This window comes from Alligator sinensis, unplaced genomic scaffold (genome assembly GCF_000455745.1).
Source record: "Alligator sinensis unplaced genomic scaffold, ASM45574v1 scaffold254_1, whole genome shotgun sequence".
NCBI lineage: Eukaryota > Metazoa > Chordata > Crocodylia > Alligatoridae > Alligator > Alligator sinensis.
The window spans coordinates 3,139,192-3,156,106 of record NW_005841953.1 but is presented as its reverse complement, the minus strand read 5'-3'; the positions used below and the strand labels follow the sequence as shown (position 1 = coordinate 3,156,106).

At 43.4% G+C, this 16,915-nt stretch overlaps 1 protein-coding gene across 1 annotated transcript in view; it reads right to left on the bottom strand.

The window, feature by feature from the left end:
* The window catches only part of VPS41 (VPS41, HOPS complex subunit), a 169,635-nt gene that overhangs the window by 109,362 nt on the left and 43,358 nt on the right, over window positions 1–16,915 (bottom strand). The window contains exon 5 of the mRNA XM_006020447.1: window positions 3,460–3,534. Within this exon, the coding sequence (XP_006020509.1) occupies window positions 3,460–3,534 (75 nt within the window). The remainder of the gene's footprint in view (window positions 1–3,459; window positions 3,535–16,915) is intronic.

Below are 16,915 nucleotides of genomic sequence, written 5' to 3'. Positions count from 1 at the left end.
TGCCTGCTGGTCCCCCTTGACTAGTTTGTAGACTGCCACTAGATCCCCTCTCAGCCTTCTCTTTTGGAGGCTGAACAGGTTCAGGTCCCTCAGCCTCTCCTCGTAGGGCCTGCCCTGCTGACCCCTGATCATGCGGGTGGCCCTCCTTTGGACCCTCTCCGTATTGGCCACATCCCTCCTGAAGTGTGGCGCCCAGAACTGGACGCAGTACTCCAGCTGCGGCCTGACCAGTGTCGCGTAGAGGGGGAAGGATTGCCTCCTTGGACCTGCTTGAGATGCATCTGTGGATGCATGACAAGGTATGGTTGGCCTTCCTGACCGCGTCACCACACTGTCGGCCCATGTTTATTTTGGCATCAATAATGACTCCAAGATCCTTTTCTGCCTCTGCACTGACAAGAAGGGAGTTCCCCAGCCTGTAGGTCTGCTTTTGGTTCTTCATCCCCAGGTGCAGCACCTTGCACTTGTCAGCGTTGAAACCCATCCTGTTCTCATCTGCCCACCCCTGTAACATGTCTAGGTCTTGTTGCAGCCTATTCCTCCCTTCTAGTGTGCCCACTTCTCCCCACATCTTAGTATCATCTGCGAATTTGAACAGGGTGCTTTTTACCCCCTCATCCAAGTTGCTGATGAAGATGTTGAACAGTGCGGGCCTGAGGACCAAGCCCTGCGGAACCCTACTGCCCACGTCCCTCCATGACATCTCGGATCAGGGCTCCAGGCAAGCATCAGCCCTCCCAAGACAACAGGTCAGGGTCGGCAGATGGCTCCCTCCATCCCCTGCAGAAGGGAATCTCCAACCACCACTACCTGTCGCTTCTTCTTGGTGCTGATCATCTCTGTCTTTCCCACCTTGGTCAGGCCTGACCCGTTTTCTTCCACCAATGGAATGTGTTCCTCCCTCTCTGTTGCTAGGGCTGCATATCTGTTCTCCAGACAAACCACTGCAGGTGGAGGTGAAGATCTCTGCTTGCTGCTACAAGTCGCAAGCCTCCAGCTTCCACCCTCCTGGGTGTCCACGTCCTCTTTCTTCTCTAGCACGGTGTCTGGTATTTCTTCCTCACAGTCCCAGAATTCTCCTCCAGCACTGAATCAATAAACACCTCATGGCAGAGGATGCTTCGGAGCCTCGCCACTTCCTCCTGTAGTTCTCTTGCCTGTTCCCTGAGACACCACCAGGAGGCACCGCTCATACCTCAGGCACTCCCTGACCTGGCCATCACTGGAAGGAACCTGAAACCTGCAGTCCCCACAGCACCAAACCTGGACCTGGGTGGAAGCGTCGATGGTGAGCAATCCTGCCTAGACAGAAGCCTCACAGGTGCAAGCAATGGCAGTAGCTGTGCCTCTGGAAGACCAACATCCTCCAGCCATGTCTCTGGGTCTCTTAATCTGCCTTCTCTCTCTTACAAGCAGACCTTCCCTAGAGAACTTGCCTGGAACTGGCCTGTTTATGTCTCGTTGGCCCCAAAGGGTTCCTCTTTTTCTCCTCCTTTCTCCTGCCAAGCTGAAAGACTTGCCCTTCAAAAAAAAAAGGGGGGGGGAGGCCCACTAACTGGCCTGGGAACTGCCCTATGAACTGCCGGCAAACTGCTTAACTTGTTTGCAGTCCCTGTTTGCTGGCTCCCTGGTAGCCTGGGGAGTCTCTTTTTACACCCTACTGGGCCAGGACTGGCTCCACTCCCTTGTTAGGGCTTCTGTCAGGCCCAGGAAGCAATCACTCAGCAGTCAGCCATTACTCCCAAACACACACAGCCCACCAAACAAACACTTAGCAAACCAAAGGCACAGGTAGCTGGATCACTTACCTTCCCTGGGCAGGATCTGGTGCATGGCTTCTCTTCCCCTCCATTTTCTTGGCCCCAGCAACTACCGGCAAACTGCTTAACCTGTTTGCAGTCCCTGGTCACCTGGAGAGTCTCCTTTTATACCCTGCTGGGCCTGGACTAGCTCCGCCCCCTCATTAAGGCTATAGTCTGACATCCCTCTGTAGTTTATAGTCTATAGTTTTCTAACATTTAGACTATAAATCTATGCCAAATCTGTGCATTATGCAAAATCCTTAAAATCAAATATGTTCATTATTTAATTTAAATCTAGTGGACTGCACTTTCATGACTTGAAATACATTTCTAATAATGATGGCTCAATTCTGTAGTCCACCACCACACTGAAGGAAATCTTACATGGAGCATTCTTTATCTTCTTTTCAAATACTTGCAAACTCATCAATGTCAACTTGATGCTTTTGATTACCCTACACAATTACTGACCCTTCTCTTATCTTACTTAAACAATTAAGTTACTCTTCCCAGTTTCTCACAGGCTATAAAATTCTACAACCTCTTTGAAAGGCATTAGTTTCCCAATTATGTCGTCAAGATACTGACATCAAGATATCTTTGAGAAACAAAAACCTTGGATACATAAACTGGCTCCATGAATGTTGAGCAAAAATTCATTTTTAATATGTACAATCTAAACCAGTTTGTTTCCTCTTTTTCCTACCGTAAGACCCAACACTAGTTTTATTTTACAAGACTTTAACAGATCAATGGAGTTGGGGGGGGGTGGGAAGGGAGGGGGGCACACAACCCCCAAAATCTGATTTAGTAAAAACCATGTTCTACTCAGAAAGTCAGACGGATGTTGAGAAGTGATTTTTAATGCACCGTGTCTGTCTACTAAGGGCATGATTTTGAAAAGAAGCTTAAATACACCCTGTGCATTAGAATTTTATCATTGTAAACCAACATTAGAAAAGAGTGCCATCGACTTAAAAACAAAAAAGACATTCTTATAAGTGGAAAATCAATCACCAAAACCACTAAATGTCACAGCTCAACATTCCAGGGAAGCACTGATAATTGTTAGTTATACACTGCACAAATGATATATGTCCTCAGTCAAGGAAGTAGGTGCCAGTTTTTAGGAAACTGTACATATATTGATTTTACATTTATTTAACGTGGCCGTTGTAAGACACTTTATTCTTCTGATAAACTATGATTGCTTATCAAAAGATTCTATAATTCAAGAGAAACATTCATAACGTGTGTGGAAATGAAAACCACCAGCCCACAGGAATCATGCCCACAAAATCCAATTTTGTGGATTTATAGCAGAAAAGCATTAAACTACTGTCTTGCAGGAGCAGCAGACTAGTCACTGAAGTATAACTGGCATAGCAGTAATGATTAAGGTGACATGTCCTCCTGCCACAGCTGTTAATCAGCTTAATACCAGTTACATTATTGACATTCTTGTAATTACTTTTCCTAAGGCACATTTGTGCAAAATATATTTGACTTTAATTATGAGTATTCAGAAGTGAGTCCATTTCATGAAATGGATGTTAAGTGTGGGAATTCACTGCACAAATATCACATGGATCTAAAAGCTTAGATCATGAACACTACATGCTACCGCTTAAAATATGTAAATGGTTTACAGTTGTACCTTGCCATCTTCTGAGCATATGCCCATATGTTCTCCGCTTTCATCAAGGCTGATCTGATTTATCTTCACTTGGCTCTATATACATATATAAAAAAAAGCACATAAAACTTTAAGAAAAGGTACATCAATGATCAAATACCCTGTTTTTCCCACTCAAGATTTAAATAATAAAAAGTGGTTGAGGGTTTGAGCTACATGAGTTCAAGAAAAATAAAAAAGGTCTTTCTGTAACAATGCTAATAGACCTTTGTTCCCAGCCATTATGCTTAACCCAGAAACCTGACATTTTTCCTAATTACCTATTCCAGGGACTTGGAGTTGTATGTAAAATGCCATACCTCTCTAACTCACAGGTTTGAATCTGTATACTACATTCTCATTATGAGGCTCTCACAAGTAAAACTCATTTTTAAAAAAATGTCGGAAAACGTTATCAGTAAAACAGCATAACATTTTTTTCAGAGTTGTTCCAAAAGGATATTGGCAATTATTTTCTTGTGAAAAATTAGTTCTAACTTTTCACTTCCATATTTAACAGCAGCTTCAAAAGTTAGTGTTAGAAAGTATTTCAGCAACAGTCATAAAACTATACAACCTATACCTTATCGTTAAAAGGTAGTTACTGAGAAGGGCATCAAGAATACTTTTGCTAATTTTATCTCTACTACTCTTTTAAGGTGATTGTTTTCTTCTATCTGTAACCCACAAAGTTACACAGCACTTAACAGTACCTTAGTTTAACAGAAATTGTTGCCCTGACATCAAGTACTGGGCACAAGAGCATTTAACTAAGCACAAGAGCATTTAACTAAGATATTTAACACTATAAGAATAATCTCAATATTTAGCCAATATCTGACTACGCTATACTGCACAAAAAAATTCTGATCACTTGAATAATGATTTTATGCCCCGTATTATCAAAGTTACTATCATTTTTCTGTTACCACTTAAGGTTCTCAACGCAGATTTTAACTTGAAAAACTTTGCAGATTAATCATGAAAATGTAAATAGCCTGCACACAAATGTATGCTCGCAACTGTTACTAATATACTAAACCCAACAAAAAGAACTGTACTGCACTACTACTGGCAAGGGATAAGTATGTAATCCCAGCACTGCAAATGTTGGCAAAAGAGGGAGCATGCAGGTGTTTCAGCCTGCAGCTGCCCCTTCATACCTGCAGGCAAACCAGGGCTGACCTGGGTACCTGATGGCCACAGGAAAATGCTCCCTACACCTTCCACAGTTCAGGGCCATTCTGGAGTTGAGCCATGGAAAATGCCCTCCGCCATATATTTTAGGCATTTCAAAATATATGGTGGGGGTGGGAGGGGTATTTTCTCCATAGCTTGACTCCTTCAAGGAGCAGGTTCTCTAAGATTAGAGAGAACAAAAAGGGTTTATAATCTTTTTTGCTTGTTTATACATATATATGTATTGTGTATATATTTGTATGAATATTATATATACATACATTATATTCATGTACATGCTCTATATATTGCATATATTATATAATATATATAAGCATATTATATATATATATACATATTTATATACATATGTACACTGTGATGAGTAATATATTGCACATTACATATATTATAATACATGCAATACATTATGGGCATAATGGGCAAGTACAACATAGATTGGAGGAATTTAAGACGTGAGTAGTATTCACCTCTAAATGCAGTTATTCATTTAGACTTGTGTAAGGCTATATATAATATAATGCATAATAAAAACTAAGGCACTTCTTCTAAACATGTCTTTCCCATCTTTTAACATCAGGTGCCATACAAGAATAGAAGAGTGTACAGTAACACAGTTGACTGTTTAAATTTAACCATTAATAGCAAATATTGAAATTTTAGTACAGATAATACTAACAGGTTGTATATTTCTCTCACTCCTAGTTTTTACATTAAGTTTTATGGCAGAATTAAAAAAAGTAAAAACTTAAAAAAAAAAAAAAATCAGCAACTGAAATAAAGGTCCATTAGCCAACTACGGGTACTGCAACTTTATTTTTGTAACGAGATTTCACCTGATGGATTCAACTGTTTTACTGGACTGAACTTCATGATGATATTTTTTTCTTTATTCTCTCTTTCTCTCACTCACTTTTAAGAAAGGGAACAAACTTCCTGAAAACCTATTTATGTGCCTGCATAAAGGGGAGGAGCTTTTCAACAATAACAGACATTTAGGTTTCACTTGTATAGCACAAAGCAATCCTACGTACAGATACCGGAGATCTGCACACACTAGTTTTGGAACCACAAGCATTATAGCCACATCGATCTGGGCAGAATGCCACCCTGATGAAGCAATATTGGTTCTGGGACCCCAGCTAATATCTCCACATGTTGCTGCACTAAGCTATGTAGACATGCCAGCTTGTTTGGAGCTAGCACAGATATCTTTATGCAGCACTGCATTGTACCATGGAGAAACACCCTCAGCTGCTACCTCATTAAATCTGAAAGAAAGATGACACTGTGCAGGAGAACCTGTGCATTTCTATTTAAAGTGACTACATTTCAAATTGCTTTATTTTGATGGAGAAAAAAAAATTAAAACTTGTGAGCTATGTGCATCATCTTACAAAAAGTCTAAACATTATAACCAATGGGTTGAAACTAGGTTTGAATATGGTCATTAAGAATGTAATGTTAATATCGGCGCTATTCAATTAACAATACTGATCATCATCATCAGGCTCAGTGCCACAACAACTGGGATGGGACATTTAAGTGTGCAAAAAGCATCAATGATATTCATAACAGTTTGCACTGTGATGAGCCATATATGGTGCTCAGATTGTAAACTCTTCAGGACAGGGACCACAGCTTGTTCATTTGTAAAGTGCCAAGTGCATTTATGACACTGTATAAATGCTGTTAGCCCAAATATTAAAAAGCCACGCAACAAAAGCAATATGCTTTAACTCTGGTGATAAGGAGGAACCACTGCAGTTATGAAGGACTCCACAGTGAAATGATTAACCTGAGAACAAAATCAGAATTTCATAAAGAAAGCATGGTAGTTGTTGCGGGGGGAGAGGTGGAAATGTCTTCAGCTGAATTTCCATTAGCTGCAGTTTTATTTCTGATGGAGACACATTTGGAATTCTGGACAATATAAGTAAGTCTGACTGTTGAAAAAAAAATCAATAATGTCAAGCTGACACTATAGAACAAAAAAATGTTACCTTAATGGGAAAAAAGTTTAGGCAAGGAAAGAGGCCAGTGGGCATCTTACACATATAGGTTTGATACAAGCTTTTGCAAAACCCTAAATTTGAAGAAAAAGTCAAGTAACTGTCAACAAATGCACCTCGCGCAACAATCAATTACTTAAATAAAATGCTTGAAATAAATGCACTTAGTATGGATTATGTCAGCTCTTCAATTAGGAATAAATTCACGGCCATTCAAAAAGCCTCTTTTAATTGTGTTGTGTGTGGCAACTCCTTCTCCCCTGACACTCATCATCATCCCACCTTATACTATCAGTCCCCCAACGGTGGACCTAAGAAATCAATCTGCTAATGTATAATTTGTAAAGCTCCTCTGACTAACAAATGGATAATTGATTCTTTCACAAATGCTACATCCCCATGGATATGAAGTAGAATGAATAAGAAACATAAGACTGGATTTTACTCTAATTCTGTAAGAGATGCAATATTTACAAGCTAGAAATCTAAACATTTTAATAGTTGCCTGTGACTTCATGCCTTTTAGCCACGGTTAGCAAGCAAGCAACAGACACATTAAGAGTGTGAAAAGCAAAGTAGTGTTCAATAATACTTGAAGTAAGATGAGCTTGCTATAAGAGGCACCCATTGATAATACACTGAAGATAAGACTGCATAGAAATGCTGCTTACTAAAAGTATTTTCTTAAATTTTTCACAGCTAAACAAAAAACATAACCTAACCCAAGGTATGGTATCTTGTATACACTACCAAAAGAATAATATCTATAAACCTTTTATACAATACAAGATGATTGTCATTCCAATCACCATGCTAACAGATGACTAATTAAAATGGCCAATCCTCCATCTATAGCCATGTCTTGCCAGTCACTCTACAAGTTCAGCGTTAAAAAAAAAAATCAAACTGATTTGTCTCCTGGTTTTGCCTACTGATTAGTCATTAATATCAAAGGCCATCACCAGGGCATCTGGCACATGTAACCAGATGTGCTCAGTAATAACCTATTCCCTGCTACCCACAAGCTGATTTTAGATGGTAAGCCCTGTGGAACAGAGAGAATCATTTTCTTTATGTTTGCACTGGTTCCCAACATTGAGGCCTCTAAACACTAGTTTGATATCAGTGGAAAAAATAAAAAAGAAAGTGACCACCCAATATATTCCTCTCCCCACCCCCTAATCTCTCTCTCTCATAAATGCTCTAAATAAACTTCATGTAATGGCAGAAAGCTTACAATATGAAAAACCTAGGTCTTAAACACAGAGAAATAAACATGTCTCCATAGGTAAAGAAGGAAAATAATATGCTGAATTCATAACTTTCCATTCTTAATATAAAATGAATTTACTGATAACCAAAACAGCCTAATAAGAGTAGTGTGAAGGAAGTGAAAATTTGCATTTCCCGTAAAGCTTTTGAATCTGTCATCTTCCAAATAAATACTCAGAAGTTATACTGGAATTGGGGTGTGGGGGGAGTAACAGTATCAGAGTTTTGAATAAACTAATATAACCCACTATTTTTTTCTTTAGGGAAGCAGTCTTTATCTGCAAAAAAAAATTTAGAAAGGTTATCTAAATCTAAAATAGGATAAAGGCAAGGAATCTCTTAGTCTGGTATACAAGCTAAGGGAAACAGTGAGAAAGACAGAAAAGCCTACAGTGATTTCAATATTTTCCACTTCAGTGATTTCCTTAATCTTGTTTGTAAACTACAGGCTCAAATAAAAAACCATCCAAAGAAAAATTAACAAGGGATCTCTCTAAGTCTGGAACTGTGTTAGATAATCAAGAGTGTTTGTCCAAAAAACATAAAATAAAATTAAAAAATAGATAGAACAAGACACTGCTATTGGAAACAAATCTACATGGAAAACTCACTGGTTTTTTAGTAGAGCCTGCCTGCTAACTTATTTCTGACAAATGGGGTTCCTAGCTCATTACGACATGGTTACGTTTACATCCATGTAGACCACATAGCTGCTTAAGCCACAATATTCCTCGAGTTCTATGTCATGTGGAGATATTCAGGCCAACAAAAACTTAAATTCTCCATCCAGTGTCTACTTTTGATCCCACTAGGCTACTAAGTTTGGCTGCACTTTTTGATCACTGTTAGTAAAGAGAAGGCATGAGAGTATAATGCGTCACAAGCCTATAGAAGAGATCAGGTGCTCTTGCAATGCCTTAGGAGGAGGGGTGGGCAAAATACAGTCCACGCATGGAGGGGCTGTCTGGCCCACGGCAGGTTATTTGGTCCCACCTGGCCCAGGCACCATCTGGCCACGATGTGTCTTACCATTCCCTGGGCACACAGTGGGGCTGAAGCAGCTCTGTGGCTGGACTGACTTTCCAGGTGGCCACTCCTCCTGACTGCCACCGTCATTGGTCCCAGCCCTGTGGTACCAGTGGGGACCCATGCCACACAGCCCCAACCTGCCCCACACCTGTTCCGGGCTCACCAGCTCATGCTAAACAGTGGCAGCAGCAGTGCCAGCCAGGCAGAAACTGTTGCTCAGTGTGCAGGAAAAGCTTTTTCTCCCCCGTGCACACTCTATTCCCACAAACCCTCCTGCCACAAACCTCACCCCCCCCCCCGCCCACAAACACACACCCATTAGCCTCTGGGGGAGCCCTGCTCACTGCTACACCCCCCACATCACACACATGCACTCATACCCTCCCACGCATGCCTACCCCCCACAGCCACTCTCCCCTTTCACACACCCCACAAACCCCATAGCCACCCCATACACACCGACATCACCACAAGCACACTCTCTCACAGGCCCTTGCATACCTACCCTCCTACCCACATCCACACATACCCGCACACCCCACTTACATACAGATCCACACACAGAGCCCCCCACAAACCCCACACCCACCCACCCATACCCCTGCAATGTACAAGAGTAAGACTTCATTTTGAGGTATTATGCAATCACTTCTATATACATGATGCAAACACACAAATCAGGACAATTTTTTTAAAAATAAAATTAAAACTTTGTGGATATTTGATTTTAGCATATAATTTGGGGGGGGGGGGGAGGGAGGGTTATAAAATTTCAAGATGGCAACCCCCCTTCCCAAAAGGAGTACTTCTGTGATGAGGGGAGGGACTTTTGGTGGAAAAGGTCATGAATTAGGGGGCGGGACTTCTGGTCCCAGGATGGCAACTGGGGGGGGGTCAAGGGGCGGGGCTACCCTTGTAGCCAAAGCTCATTAAGTGGCCCTGCAGCCAAAATAATTGCCCACCCCTGCCTTAAGAGGGAAAGGCTGCAGCCTTCCAAGAGATTGTGCAAGTGTGGTGACCTATTACAGAGTGGAAAGAAAATGTAATAAAAACAGAGTCAAGCATCAATCAACTTTCATTGGAATAAAGTACCCCAGTATGACTAACTGAATAGTCATTTTGGAATATAAATTCCTTGACCCACTACTGCAGTGGTTTTCAGCCTTTTTAAGACTCAATGTACCCTTCCATAACTTTCCTAAATTGAGCATCACCCCATTTCAAAGTAAATTTATTTATCCTAGGTCTTACCTCCTTACAGAGGGGCCAGGAAGGAGGAAGAACAGCTGACAGACTACACTGAAGTAAGTGTAGGGAGGAAGAGCAGTTGGAAGGGAAAAGCCTCAACTTTTCTCCTCATTGGAGCCTGCATTTAATCTTGCTTATCTCCTCTTCCCCACACCACCCTTCAAAGGCTTTCACGGCACCCTGGTTGAGAATCACTGGGCTACTGAATTAGGAACTGGGCTTTGACAACTATCAAAACAGCTCTAAAAACAGTTGAGGGACTTTGAACAAACTTACTCTGAAAAGAGGTTAGAGGTTAATAATTGTCACTTCATTACACTTCTCCATAGGTTTTTGTAGTATTCCTCCCAGAAGGTGGAAAATGTGAGTCTCCAATTATAAAGTAAACCACAAGTCACAAAAGTGACATACAGAAGAAACCTACAGGGTTTATAGTTTGCCAGGCTTTATAGTTCACATTCCTGCCACTGCAGCACTTCTCTGTACAGATTCATTTTTCTGATCCTTTGACTAGCCTATTATTATAGGTCTCAGGGAAACAGGGCTTCCAATACTTTCCTCAGTACTTTACCAGTCTTCTAAAACTGGAAGATTTCCTAGATAGTCCCAGATCTCAACTCTGCTCTTTGCTAGTCAAGTAAAATAGGGAGCAACAGCCTTGCCATCAGTGTTTGGGAGTGTTTTCTGCCATAAGGCACTCCCTTTCTTAACACCAACCTTAAGAACTGCATCGCTCCCACTTTTTCCAAATTTATGGAGCAGAAATCTGGTCGTTTCCACAAGAAAACAAGAGTAAAAAAAGATCATATTAATTCAGGTTTTTTTTAAATTAACTGGGTGCCAAACGTTTGGGGAAATAAGTCAGAAGTGCTGGAAGAAGTAGCAACCGATTCAACTGAGATTCTCCAATATTTTCTTCCCTTTTCCAATATCTAGTTGACAACAGTAAAAGCAGGAGAAAATTACACTCCTTACTAACCATTTTGTAAAAATATATAAAAATAAAGAAAGGATTACTTTTCTTTGGAGAATTTCCAAATAATTCTGGAAGAGACTGGAAACTCGGTTCACTTCAAAATGATCTAGTTTCTATCTTCTTTTTTGAAAAAGAGCAGCTATATAGCCTCTCCCAAAATTCAGAAGAGCAACAAAAAATATGTTGTAAACATCTCTTACAGACCAGATAACATAGAAAAACATCTTAAAACAGAGTATTAGCACTTGCCACAGAGGGTGGTCAACTGGAAAGTACCCCATCCCAGATGTCCTCACAGAATTATGGTCTGATCCTGCAAGGCACTGAGTTTCCTCAAATATACCAGTTTGGTGAGTCAAAGAAAAAATGTGCAAGCATTAAAATATGAGAGAGGAAGTGGAAGTGACCATTTGGAAAGACTTTAAGGTCAACTGCAGATTAGGAGCCAAAGCCAGTGCACACTGAAAACAACTTTGCCAAGCACTGGATCAAGAAGATGATGAACTATGCAGGAAGGAGTTTTGCTCGCCTAGCCAATAGTAGAGGAACTAGAGGCTCTACTCCAATACCAGACACAGTATAGGACTCCTTCCCCACACACACACCCACACAGAGTCTTATTCTCCATTTATTTTCCTCATTCACATCTACCACATTTCAGACCTCCTAGCTTCAAAACTCCGTCGTCATAAAGCAAATGTTTTTTAGTCGTAAACAATATCAGCTGGTTTATTCTTGAAGTGAAGGACTGAATTTCCAAGTCTTGAAAATATGCAGGTATAGATTTCTAAACTTTTTCTTACGTTCACTTCCTTGTGTAACAGTGGTGCCAGTGGTGGAAGAGGAGTACACCTCTTCAAGACTATCTCAGTTGTGAATCAGCTGGAAAAATGAAATACTCGATATACACTTCTGCCCCTCCCTTCCCACCCCCCCACCACAGTAGTAAACATAGGACAGTAGCCAACTTGCCTTTAAGTTAATATTCTATCAGGATTGCAAACCACCACCATACTTATTTAAAAATACATGACAGGGTGTAAGTCTTATTTCCCAAAAGGGAAATTATTTTTGGATGTACATAGTTCATCATCAACAACACTTTCCCTATTCATGTTTGGTTCACCATATTATGCTGCTGTGTCACTCTTTGTTCTTAATAATCCAGCTATAAACAAACAAACAAATATAATGAAACAAAAAGGCCTTTGCTCCACCATTAATGTCACCTTGTATAACAAACACTGTCCTTTGCAATACAGTTGTTTTTGACTTTCTAACTAGGAAAACATTTTCTAATGCAAAATAATATTTTATTAATGCCAAAACTCTAAGGAATTCTGACATGAAAACTGGTGTTATTTTAGCATATGTGCACATAAGAGCCCTTTACTTCTATACACAAGGAAATACCAGTTTCAAGTATAAGATGCGATTTAACAAAAGGAAAAGAGCTCTGAGAATCAGCAGTAGACTAGCTTCTTAGGAGCCAATCCTTCCTATGCTTTTAAAGGTTGTTAGGATTTAGAACGTGCACATCTATGTAATAAGTCTTTTCTCTGATAAAAGACTACATCAATGATTGCTCCTACTGCAGGGAACACTGTAGCCATCTCTTTCACTGACCAGTAGTTCAGCTGCACACCAGCAGATGGGCCTTTGGCCTCCTCTACAAGTTACACGTATCCTACAATTAATTGGTTAATTGCACAATTACCTTGACACCAGCTATATGTGCATGTACCTAGCATGCCATAAAAAGCTCCAACCAGCTATAAAGGTAGACCTCAAAAACATGTACTAACTTTATAGCTGGTTGCTATTAAGCTTTGATTTGCAGGTGTAGCTGGGTTTCCCCCGTGGCTGGGAACCCTGTCAGCTATGGGCACGTGCTTCCAGCCACAGATCTCAGCCACGGACTGTGGCTACAATCTCACAGCCTTGAGGATGCACAAAACTCACACGACTAGGAGATCACAGTCATAGGCGGAAGTCTGGGGCTAATGTGGCTCAGCCCCACCAAATGCAGGACAGCAAGTAGGGCCTCAGGGCAGCAGGGTGGGAAGTGAGGCATATGCAACCAGGATTGCAGCCCACCGTGTGAAATCACTGGCTGCCCAGCACAGCAGGCAAGTATCAATCTATTCTATAAAGAGGAAGGGGCTGGAGCGGGGGGCAGATTGAGGCCCCCGCAATGAGGAAGGGAATAGGGCACAGGAAGGAGAAGGGGCTGGGGTGAGTGGGGCCCTGACCAGGCCAGGTGGTGGGACAATCAGAGCCTGGGTGGTTCATCCAGGGGCACGGGGAGATCCCACTGCTGTGCACACCCTGGCAGAGGCCCAGTGGCACATGCCCCCCAATCTGTATGTGGGGCAGAGGCAGCTGCTGCTGCACGCTGGGCTTTGCTCCCTGCTGCAGCTGTCCTGCGAGCAGCGCAATGCCACATGTCTGCCGCCACTGGACTGCACCGTGCCCCCTGCCTACCTAGCAGTGGGACACACATGGAGTTGCACCTGGGGCAGCTGCAACAGAAAGCAAAGCCCAGGAGGCAGCAGCAGCTGCCTCCACCCCATGCACAGATTGGGAGGGGCCCTGTGTCCCCTGGGCCTCCGTCAGGGTGCATGCAGCAGCAGGAGCCCCCGCGCCCCTGGATGAACCGCCCAGGCTCTGATTGTCCCACCACCCAGCCCGGCCAGGGCCCCACTCACCCCAGCTCCTGCTTCTGCCTGTGCCCCACTCCCTCTCTCACCACAGGGGCCTCAATCTGCACCCCCTTTCCCCTCCCCCACTCCTTCCCCCACAGACTTACCTGCTGAGGGGGGGAACGCGCATGTGCTTAGCCACCCCCAAATATCTTTTGCTCCTTCTGCCTATGATCATAGTTACCATGATCTCCCAGCCTGAGGTTTAACACACCCCTGAGAGTGGGAGATTGTCTCCCAGACACAGGGGTGCATGCAGCAAGAAGGCATGATAGAATCTAATGCATGATTCCTACTATGCCCATGTAGTGGCATAGCAGGAAGCATGATTGTGTGGATCATGCCTTTGATCCCTTTGCACCTTTACTTGCATGTGTGGAGGGGGCCTTAGACACACAAATAGCAGAGAAGATGCACTGGCGTTTCAACAAGAATGGAAAAAGGACATGACTATTCAATGAATAGTTGCCTTTTAACAACTAAAGCAATGACAAGGCACTGCTTGCACTTAGCTAGAACAGCTTACTACAAACAGGAGGGAAAATTTAGACTGTAGAATGGAGTGATTGGGCTAGGAAGCCAGGGTCGCACACTAACACGTGATAGATGTAGAGGAGGGGCAGGCAAAATACAGCCCGTGGGCTACATCTGGCCCACCAGGCCATTCTATCTAGCCCGCGGGGCCCCTAAAACTTTCAGAAAATTATCTGTACGTGGCTGCCTGTCAAAGATGACAAGGCACCAGTGGCAGAAGGACCCACTGGCTGAGCAGCAAGGCCCAGCTGGCCCTACCCCTCTCCCAGCCCCCAACTGGAAGCCTCTGTGGCTTCTAGTCTGGTGACCCTTTGGCTGTTCCTTGCCCTCCCTCTGAGCAGAAAGTCTGATAGGATTGGATGGAGGGAGGGGAGGAAACCGCAGCGCTCAGTCCACGCTGCGGAAACCAGGCTGAGCTGGATCCATGCTGCACCATACGGCATGGAGTTGGCAGGGCCTGGCCAGGAGGCAGGGGGGAGAGCAGAAACCACCACAATCTTCCCAAACCATGGGACCCACACCAAGCTGAGCTGGTTCCATGTCACCCCGTGAGGTTCCAGCCATGCAGCTGGGAACCGCAAGTTGTTGGCCAGGGTGGGCTGGAGCCAGAGCAGCAGGTGGGCAGGGGCTAGAAGCAGCGGTGAGTGGGTAGGGGGAGTGGCAGCAGTGGCTGGGAAGCCATGGCAGCAGTGGCAGGCAGGTATTCCTAAGATGGTGACCAGGGGCAGGGGTACCCTTGCTACCCTCCACAGCTCACCAAAACTCGTTAAAGTGGTCCTCCAGTCAAAATAATTGCCTGCCCCTGAAGTAGAGCATAGGTTCTAATAATATTAGATGCTAACAAGCTCATTGTAGAAAGCATGGAGTAGAGTGTAAAGATTAGCGGTGCACCAGTAAAGATTTTTTAGGCAGATACCAATGCCCAATTATATTGACCAATATGGCTTGTTAACTGATCACATTGTTGATATGCAAGCTAGGCAGCTTGGAGAGCAGTATCTGGCTGGTAAATCTGTTGGGGCATAAGGGCATGGGGGTACAGATCAAGGCCCCCATGGTAGGGGAAGGAGTGGGGCTAGGGCTGGGGCAGGGGTAGGCACTGACCAGCCAGGGCAAGGGTGGAGCATAGGATGGAGCCATGAGTGGCACCCGCCACTGCATGCACCTCTGGGAGGTGTGGGAGCCATGTGCCCCCTGGATCTGTGTGCATGATGAGGGCCTTTTATTGGTGCCGATATGATATGGACTGATGTGTCTACTAAAGACGCACTCATAATTACTTCTTATAACAAAAATACTTATGTATTTGTAGTATACACTCTGAATAAAACTTAACCAATTACGCTACACAAAAATATCTTATATCATCTTAAAAATCAAAGCTAAGAAGAAGAAAAGAAAGTTAAGTAAGAGGGAAATGTGGCATGCATTTGAATAGTAACCAAATAATTAAGCTTAGGAAGACTGTACATTCTTTGGTGGATCTCAGAAAGTGGTTTACATACAATATATGAAAGGGGCTTAAGAATTGTAAAAGAAGGAAGACAGTACCCGGGAATCAGGGGATTGAGGTTTTATAATCGAAGGTTATACAATGCAGGTTTTATAACTGGATAAAATAAATAGTCTTTATTTTATCCTAGAGGAGTGGTTCTCAACCTCATTAGACTCAAGGCACCCCTTAGAAAATATCAGCTCTTAGCATTCACTCATTTTTGACTATGGGAAAATAGTAGAGTAATTCTTCTGTTGCAAAGAACTCCAACAGGTCCGAATGTTTTTAACACTCTGGATTCCTGTTTGAAATCTCTAGGTTCATCCTGTGAATAATGTCTGTACAGAACAGGGCTAACACTGCATGACAGCACATGGCATGCTTGAAAGTGTCAAAACACCCTAGGGTGCCATGGCACTGTGGTTGAGAATCAGTGGCCTAAAGGATGTATAATACTGGTTAGTATTATGAATATGAAAGCCTACATTTGGATATTTGGCTGATACCACAAGGAATTGATTCATAACAGCGAAATAAATTAAATGAATGTGGACATGGAATTAAATAGTTGTGGGGGTGGATCAGCAACCCAAGCAACACCATTTGATCTTTACATGCTAAAGAATTATTGCAGGCTGAAAATTAAAAAGATCTGTTTAAACCAGGCTTGTCCAACATGTGGCCTGCGGGCCGCCATGCGGCCTGCCAAGCCATTTTATGTGGCCCGCAGCCACGGCAGCACCGCCGCCGCGGACCACGAAGCTGCGGCCACAGAGCCCTGGCGGCGTGGAGCGCGAAGCTGCAGCTGCAGCGAGGCAGGCAGGGAGTGCGGAGGGAGCGGCGCGCAGCGGCGAGGCAGGCAGAGCGCACGGAGGGAGCACAGCGAGGCGGGCAGGGAACGTAGCGGAGTGCGGAGCTGCATAGGCAGCAGCAGTGGTGGGGCCGCGGTGAGGCAGGCAGGGCCGGCCTG